This window comes from Buceros rhinoceros, unplaced genomic scaffold (assembly GCF_000710305.1).
Source record: "Buceros rhinoceros silvestris isolate BGI_N320 unplaced genomic scaffold, ASM71030v1 scaffold2872, whole genome shotgun sequence".
Taxonomy (NCBI): domain Eukaryota; kingdom Metazoa; phylum Chordata; class Aves; order Bucerotiformes; family Bucerotidae; genus Buceros; species Buceros rhinoceros.
The window spans coordinates 11395-20825 of record NW_010399347.1 but is presented as its reverse complement, the minus strand read 5'-3'; the positions used below and the strand labels follow the sequence as shown (position 1 = coordinate 20825).

General features: G+C 39.9%; 1 protein-coding gene across 1 annotated transcript in view; it reads left to right on the top strand.

The window, feature by feature from the left end:
* The window catches only part of LOC104489272 (voltage-dependent L-type calcium channel subunit alpha-1C-like), a gene marked incomplete at both ends in the record, with an annotated part of 95464 nt that overhangs the window by 80056 nt on the left and 5977 nt on the right, over positions 1–9431 (top strand). The window contains 3 exons of the mRNA XM_010131416.1: positions 1381–1407; positions 3519–3679; positions 4467–4692. Coding sequence (XP_010129718.1) covers positions 1381–1407; positions 3519–3679; positions 4467–4692 — 414 coding nt within the window. The remainder of the gene's footprint in view (positions 1–1380; positions 1408–3518; positions 3680–4466; positions 4693–9431) is intronic.

Sequence of the window (9431 nt, the reverse complement as noted above, 5' to 3'; positions counted from 1 at the left end):
AGGGCAAAGGTTTTTTTTTTTTTTTTTGGCTTGGACCATCTGCTGGTGAAATGTTCCTATCACTAAAATCTCTTCCACATAAGGAAACTGACCCAACACTGATTACTTGTCAGTGACTGATGTCCTCCAACAGGGACATGATGATTTTTAAGACTGGTACAGAAACTTACACACTCTGAGAATTACTTTGTCCCATGTCTCCTAATAATGTATCCATTTTTAAGCCAGTACAGTAAGACCTTTGCTGACTGTTGTCAACAATGAATCAGCTTCCTGTCATAGAGGGAACCTTAAGAAATGCTTCAGCCCAGCAGAAATATCTTCTTCATAGTCACTCCTCAGATTCTCATTTCTTCTGGTTTTGGTAGTGGATTTTGCAGCTTCCTAAATCACCTCTGACACATGTTATTGCATCCACGTACCTTTACTTCGGTCTGTGCACCATTATGTATGTACCAAAAGACAGACGAGAAGTTCAAAGGCCTTACAGGACATGTGTCAAGCAGGGCGAGATAGTGGTTAGAGAATTGGCGTCCATCTCTAGCTTTGCCTGTGGCTTTTCATAAAAGCCTAATGAGATTATTTAGGTGAATACATCCAAGTGTTAGTATTTAAACAGAATTAGATATTTAAACACGTATATGGTGGGAACATGGTCAAATTTTAGGAATGCTTAATTCACAAAATTTCATTGATAGCAACAGAATCTGTTATTGTTAAGACCCTTTTGAATTCAAACCAATTTACATAGATAACACAGACAAATAAGTGTTTGAAAATATCCACCAATATCAATTGCTGGAAAAGATGAAAACATTATTTTCCCCATGGTTTCATAATGTGCTTATATAGCCTGAAATGACAGGTGATGTGTGAAAGCAACAAGACTGTCTGTATAAAAAAAAACAAACCTAGTGACTAAAAGAAAAAAGAGTCGCACTTGAAAAATAAATTTAGTAGCAGATGTAGAGTGCCCCTAGCATTACACCAGCCTCTTACGAAAAAAAAACAAACCTAGTGACTAAAAGAAAAAAGAGTCGCACTTGAAAAATAAATTTAGTAGCAGATGTAGAGTGCCCCTAGCATTACACCAGCCTCTTACCCAAGAGAAGAGCTAGTTCACTGATGTCCGTAGGTGGTAGAATCCTATCATGGCATGACTCCTGCTTCATGACTCCACCAAAAAAAAAAAGATTTGTTTATCAGGGAATTCTAGCCATGCCTGGTGCCTACATTCATTTACAGGGGATTCAAAAGGAAAACAGCATCCATTTAAAAATTAATTGAGCTTAACTCTGTTTCTTTCTACTGCTATTTTCATAAAAGCCTGGGAAATACAGGACATCTTCAGAGTCTTTAATGGCAATTCTTCTCTTTCAGGCATCGGATCTCAAAATCGAAGTTCAGGTAAGTAAAACTGACTTTTGTTTTTCCTTCTTTCCACTGGTTTTGTTCCTCACTTTGTGAAGTGATTTACTCCTGTACCTGAGGGACACAGTGGTGATTCTAGGAGATACTGCCAAACTTCTCAGGTTTTAGTCAGTCATTTACCAAATATCAAGATCCTTTTTCTTGGTTTCATACTGAAATAAGGCACGGTGACTACTGACAGTATTGCACTCTAAGGTACCTATCTGATTGCTACCTACATATATCAAGACATAAAATGTAAAAGCAGAAGAAAAATAAGTTTAACCACATAATTACACTACATCCATGAACATCAACCCTGTCAGCTCAAGGTTCTCTTTCCTACACTTTGTTGCATTACTCTGCTTTGCTTGATTGTAAATATTTCAACTGATGAGGTTTGCATCTTATTTGTGAAATACTCTGTTTCTCCATGGGGCACGGGGAGTTTTTCTGGTGGCATTGGTTTTTCTTAGAGCTTTGACTTAAAGCTTTTGAAAATGGGAAGCAGTCCGCAGGTGGTCATCTGTGGGTTTCTATTGGAAAGGCTGACTGAACTCATGGAACTTCATTGTTGAGGTCCCAGTTGATTTCTACTTCTTCAGTAGGAGCCCAGCTGCCTCCATAACTCTGAATTCAAAGTCAATTTTATAAAAAACTAAATTAATTTTCAGAAAAACCGGAACAAGTGAGCAACTATGTCCCTCGTGAATAATGAACAGTAAATAATGAACAGTAATGTAAATTCAGGAATTCACATATGAGTACACACTGCCTATATGCATCCCTGTGCAAAGAGTTGCATGCATGATCACATTCCAACAGTCTGTAGATTTATTTGTACGTAGCTGTAAGCACAAAAAAAATTTGTATTATCACATGGTCATGTGCATGCACATTTGTGCAAAAGTACACACAAAATTGTGTGAGATTGCTAATGACTTAATGACAACATGAATGTCTAAGTGTTGTGCCCATTTTGAAAGCTGGGAAGATCATTTCTTGTCCTAAACCCACTGTGGAACACACAACCCTTATTAAATGTCTGTGCTAGCTAGACTGGGTGCCTTTATAAATCGCATAGCTGAAACAGCCTGGATTTGATTACCTGTTAAACTGTTGTTGCAAAATTCTTGGCCAGTGTGCAATGTTCACGTTGCCTGGCTTTAGTTCATATAGATGCTGAACACTCTCTTCAAGCATGGCCATAGTTTATCACTGGAAATTGTACATGAGAAGACTAGCCAAGAAAAGCTCTCTCTTCCTGTAATGCTGTGTCTCTTTCGACACACACATGCACACACACATATGCACATACATGTATATCATATCTATATAAAACTATTGGAGTTATTATACGGTGGCAAGTGTTGCCTGGAAACTGGTTGCTATGCAAGTTATATTCTGAAGAGTAGGAGGTGTGTAATTAGCTTTAAATATCTTCTGTGGTTAGTAATTACCCTCAGAAATCAGTGACACAAGGGGATGTGTTTGTGGAAGGCAAACTTTTCAAAGGTCTGTTGATTAGCAAATGGTATCCTTAGTTCCAGGCATGAAGGTATGGTGCTGTGGTTCACTAAGTTTTCTTTTTTTGCTCAGAGTTGGGCCTGAACATTGCTGAATATTGGAAATGCTCCATGCATTTTTTTTTTACCTCACTTCTCTAACAACTGAATCCAAAAGTCCATGGTATATAGTGGGTATCTTTTCATTGACTATTCTGAGGCTGGGCAAGGTCCCGTTCAAAGCCACAAGCATTAAGTACAAGAATAATAATTATTTTTGTGGGGCCTGGGCTAAAAATCCTCTCAGGATAGCTGTGATAAATGTATTAATTGGATTAAGACATTTCTTGAAGAGCAATGCTTTATTCACCCCTAAATGTTGCAAATTGGCTTAGGACTCACTTTATTCCTATAGCTACAGGAAGGATGATCACAATCGTTGACTCAGATGAGAATGAGAGAACATTTCTCAGTGTGAACTTTAAGTTATTGTCTACCACTCTTGAACAACAAATCAAAACTAGAGTCTTTCTTGACAGACATACATGCAATAGCCTAAGAATTCCTATCTGAAAATAACCTTTTCTTTTCCAATATTTCAAGTCGCTACTGGCGCCGATGGAACCGATTCTGCAGAAGAAAGTGCCGCGCCGCTGTCAAGTCCAATGTTTTCTACTGGTTGGTGATCTTCCTTGTGTTTCTCAACACCCTTACCATTGCCTCTGAACACTACAACCAGCCAGACTGGCTCACAGAGGTCCAAGGTGAGGAGAGGCTGATGGTTCTGTTCATTATGATCAGCGTCAACAAAGGGGACTGAGGAAGGAGCTGATACATTAGGCCACACAATGTCAAAGAAGCATACACAGTTCCAAATAGTCCTCTGTTTGTGGAGGGTCTTAAACAACACAACAAAACAGCTGTCCACAATGGGGGAAGTTTCAGGGGAAATGTATGTTCTTTGTTACCAAAGGAGTGTTCCACTGGATGTAGGTGAAATCAGGAGCTTATGCTAAATATATACTTGGAGCAGATGGATTTCCAATTTATGGACAATTGTGGAGAGCCACAGGTTCTCCAAGGTTCTCCCTGAAATGGCACTTATGATAAATTCTAGTTATCAGGGAGGTAGGGGAAGAGCAATTTGTAAAGTTCTTCTGTCTGCAGAACAGTTAAATCCCCACTGGAGGTGAGAGCAGCTGAAAGGCTTAATTAAGCAACAGTAGGTAGCACAGCAGCTCTTCTATTCCCACTCTCATCTGCAGATGACAAGTGTGATGGGAGGTTGTGCACAGGAAGGCATGTCCCTGCCACGGAGGTTGTGTGATACATGGCAGCTGTATGCGTAATACGTAAGAATCGCTGTAAGCATCTTTGTAAAACATTTCTGTGAATGAGATGCCCGTGCTTTTGAAGTCCATTCTTTGACCCAAACTTACGGAGTTAACCTTTCAGACTGACCCCAGAAGGGAGTTTTTATAGGCAAGGACCAATGATGTGGTGATCTTTTGACTAAGTTTCATTAATCTGTTTCTGTTTGTTTTTCATGAGACACTGCCAATAAGGTGCTGCTAGCCCTTTTCACGGCAGAGATGCTGCTGAAGATGTACAGCCTTGGTCTCCAGGCCTATTTTGTGTCCCTCTTCAACCGGTTTGACTGTTTCATTGTGTGTGGAGGAATCCTGGAAACGATTCTGGTTGAGACAAAGATCATGTCACCACTGGGCATTTCGGTGTTGAGATGTGTTCGACTTCTAAGAATATTTAAAATCACAAGGTATTTTTGTGTTTCTTTGGGAATGAAGGAGGGCCATACTCAATGCACAACATATATAAGAACAAGTCACTCACATCCCTGTTTTTTCACTTTTTCTCCAACTAATTGAGTAGTGAGATTGCTAGGTTGATAGTCCTCATCTTCTAAAGTCTGTGGCAGAATAGGGAGGGCTGTACAGACTGGGTATCCCTGATGTGAGTGGTAAGGACTGGTGAGGAATCTGGAATAAGGGGCTGGAGACACTTGATACTCTCCAGATTGTTAATCTGAAATCTGGAAGGATAAAGTGAGCTGAGCTTCGGCTCTCACGTTTCCCTGCAAAAGACCAAGTGAAAACAAAACAGCAGATAGCCTTGTGTCTTTTTCTGTTGCTTTATGGAGATAAAGAGGAGCCTGAAAGAATGCTTTGAGCAAAATCAACATTTGACTGAGGAGCCCGTGCCAGCTTCAGGAGTCACAATAGTGGCCGGAGTAGGAGATTGTGTCAACATTAGCAGCTATAGGCAAAGGAGGTTGCCAGCCCTTCTCTTTAAGTGGAGTTCAGCGTGAAGCAGCAGCAGCTTTACGAAGAAACCGGGCTTTTCCAGACTCCAGACTCTCCTCTTTTTCCTTTTCCTTCCTTCGCTCCCTCTGCATAAAGGCCCAGTGTCCCTATTAATCCGTCACTGACTTCCTGCAGTCAGGTACGTTCAAAACACCAGCTTGGTTTGGGAGGAGTTTTTCAGCTTGAGAGGAGGTTGTAGGAGAGATCAGCTCCAACTTACCCAGATGGGAGCTCTTGGAACAAATCTATCCAAGTGCTCACCCAAAGCAGCACAGGGTCTGCCTTTTCCCATGAGGGCACCAGTCAGCACTTTATAAAGAAAAGCTTGACTGAGGTGGTGAAAGAGTGCATGTGCTGCAAGCTCAGCTATGAAAAAGTCCCTAAAATTGCTATAAACTCCCCCAAAGGAAATTTCTGACAAATTTGAGATAAAAACACAGCACATGAGAAAAACAAGACCAAAACTGGAAGACAGTCAAGATGGCAGAGCTGAGAGGCAGAAAAAACAACAGACTTGGACTTGGGCATTGTACAAGATTTACCCTTAAAACTTCTGAGCCTCAGATCTCTGGCAGGGTGAGTGGTTTTCAGTGTCAGAAGGCAGAGACAGCAAATCAGCTTACAGTCTCAGAGAGAAGGCCAAATTGGGAAAAAAAAAAAAAAAAAAGAAAAGGAAGGTGATCTGTTTAGACTTGTGATCATAAAAGAAAGAAAAAATGTTCCAACTAACAAGTTTCCAGCAAGAAAGGCATCTTTGCCCTTTCAGAAATAGTGGGGTTCTCTGGTCTGGTGACTGTTTTTCCTGGACCTTTGGATCTGAAAGCTATCATCACTGGGTCTCGGGCCTGGTTTCTGAGGAAACCAGTAGCTGCTTCAGGCATTGGGTAATCAGATACACCCAGGGCAACATACCAATAGCTATAAAAGCATAAGCTTCAACATAGCATCCTGGAGAGGTCATTGTTTTTTCAAGACATTTCTCTACTCCTACACAAAATACGTAATCTAGCTAAGAGAATTCTCTAATAGAAAAGCAAATGCTGAGAGAATATCATTAATACTTTAGGAAGCTTGAGCTATTGGAGTACTCAAATATTGCGAAAGCTTCTGGCAGAGAGGCAATGTTGGAACCAGCCAGCAGTGGGACTCGTTATGTTTACCTTCATTCTGCAGCAGAAATAAAATACAGTTTTTCATGGAGGCAAATGTTACCTGGAATACGTCTCCTGCAACTTGTACATGGTCTATGAGTAAAGAGCAGAGCCAAGGAATAACTCATAATGAATAATGTATTAATTGGATTTTGCCTTCTTTCCTGTTCCTAAAATATTGGCAGGTAGGTTGCAATAGTCTCAGACTTTTCTATGTTATTTAATTATTCATAATTTTCTTCATGATTTTTCCCCTCTGTGGGTGAAGTTCACCCTCATGTGGAAGGCCCTAACACAAGCCCCCAAAGCAGTATTGTAATCACACTCATGTCTTACTCTAGGAGAGAATATTCTGGCATTAAAGCAAAATTTTATGGTGTTCTCCAGGAAAATACAAATTTTTCCATTTTTCACTCAGCTCTAAATACAATGATGATATATTGACAACATTTTCAATACTGGTGGAATAAACCATCTGAGTTCAATGATAATACAGAAAGATAACAGTCCTAGAAAGCTGTTAAGGGTAAGAGGGGAGGGATGATAGTGTAATGTTTTATTTCAAACACATATTCATGAGCAGTGACATGAGGACATTCAGTGGAGATGGAAATAGTGATAATCAAGAATATTAAAAAGGCACAAAGCAGGTAAATTACTCTGGTGAGTGTATGTCAGTAGGTAGCCTATTCTTTATATATTTGTATGGTTTTTCCACAGTAAACACCAAGCACAAAAATATTCTGGGTGCAGCAAGATGATATACTTCTAGGAAAAACACAAATACAGCTCCCTAATATAAACAATATTAGATATATAATATAATATGTAATAGAAACAAATAAAGACACCATCAGATGAACCGTTGTCTCGACCCTTAACAACCGTGTATCATTTTAGAAACCGCATTCAGAATTTCAAGGGCAAACATTTCTTCCAAAATTATAAATGCTCTTCAGAGCAATTAGTCTTGTACATTAGACATAGTATAATACGTTTGGTTTATTCTCCCTAATTTTTACAAGGCTATGCAGAAAATCTCCCTTTGCTATGAGAAGACAAATTATTTTTTCTTTGTAAATAGTCCTTTACTGCTTTATAAATCTCTTTATTTGGTCCTTTATATTTAATAGATAGATCAATTTATTTTCAACAGCGTACTGCAATTTGATATTTTATGCCTAAGCCTGCCACTAGATAAGTCACTGTTAACTACAGGGAGAGACAGGACGCCTTTTTTTTTTTAACCTACTTTCAAAGTGCTTGTATATTGGATGAACAGTGTGGGAAACTTTCCTACAATGAGACTGCCAATTGTTGCTGCCGTTTTAAGGTCTGTATCTGTGATTGCCAGGATCGTAAAGACATAGTGGAAGGCAATGGAGAGGAGAGGGAAGAGAATAAAAAACACATGAAGTTCTAATCCAGTTCTGCAATTGATTTTTTCTGTGAGATGTTGAACAAACCATTTCACTTCTCTGCATCGTTCCTCCATTTTGAAGCAGGGATCATAGTCACGTCCTACTCACTGGGGTTTTGTAGTGCCTCATTCACTGGCATCCTCAAGGGTCTGAGATCTGCAAGTGGGAGATGTTAAGAAGCACATTCATTTACCTATAATTCTGAGGCAGCAGCAGTACTTTCTCTCGTATCTGCTGTTACATGCTGCCTGGTCCAAAACATCTGATCCCATCCAGCAGTGCCATGAGACTTATTGTTACTGGTTTTTTCCAACCAAAGAGGACAAAGTAGTGACAGATTTTTTCTGTGTCTGGGCTTCAGCCGTTCCTGACTTAAAAGCCTTGTGTTTCATTGAGTAACCACAGATCTCCCTTTGAGAGGGTGATCATGTTAGTTCTGCAGCCACCTAATGTGACAGATGGTAACCTCAGGTCAGGCTTCTAGAACACTAAGATAAGACAGTTGTTATTTTCACATCCTAGTAAAGTCAAGCCTTCCTTATCCTCTCCTTTTTCCTTTTTCTCTTTACACACACCCCCCCACCCTCACCCCCATTGGTTTGTTTACTTTTCTAATGGTGCTGTATTTCTAGCTAGCACTCAGTACACTGATAAAAAAGTAGTACTCTTATCTCCAGGTCATCTCAGTTAATTGCTTTAACTTCGTTAGTTACGTAAGAAACTGAATTTTGGTATTGAACCATTTGTAAGAAAGGAAGAACTGATAAAAGTCTGTACAGTTTTGCTCTGAGATAGCAAGGCATTTAAACTTAAAGTGAGTCACTGAAACTATTCAGATGTGTAACAGCTTTAATGTATGCCTCTTAAGGGCACTGCTAAAAAGACCTAGAAAATGTGTGTCCTGGCTGACATTGGAGGACTTGGAGAGATATTCTGGACTCCGTCAATTTCAGGTTTAAGTCAGTTGCGTTTCATCAGAAATTATTTTTTCCCTTTTCCTGTGTCACTTTCTCTTCCTCCCGAAGTGTGAAAATATGTGAGCTGTAAGCATAAACGCAAATACAGTGAGCAGTTACATTGCATATTCAGTGCGGATATTTGGTGGCACTGAGCCCACAGCTTCCATGCCCTTACCTTTGCTCAGTAGTTTTTCATTGCTCATCTCTTTAATTGCAGTTTAACTTTAAAGCATTCTAGTTTTCTCTGAAGTGCTGAAGCTGGGCTGGAGGGAAAACATCACAGTTCTCTTTGAAGCCCAGAACTTGGAGATGAACCAGTTGCTGAACTTCAGAGGACATGGCAGTGTCCCTCTGCAGATCAGATTGCTAACCTTCATGAAGCGATTGGACTGCTCAAACATTCCCATCTTCCATGGGACAAGAAAAGTCTTCTTTTTACACTGACATTTTAAAAATATTAATTTGATGGGGATTTTTAGAACCCTTGTGTCTAATTACTATGCCACCTTCAGAAAAAATTCGTATGTTGAAGAATCAGGCTTCCTTAAAGGAATGAGAGTTGTAGCTAGATCTGCCACCCTTCTGAAGGGGAACTTTTGCCTCCAAGGAAAATATGGCTGGGAATCCAGAGGCTTCTAGGGGAAGAAAGGGTAAATGGCACGGG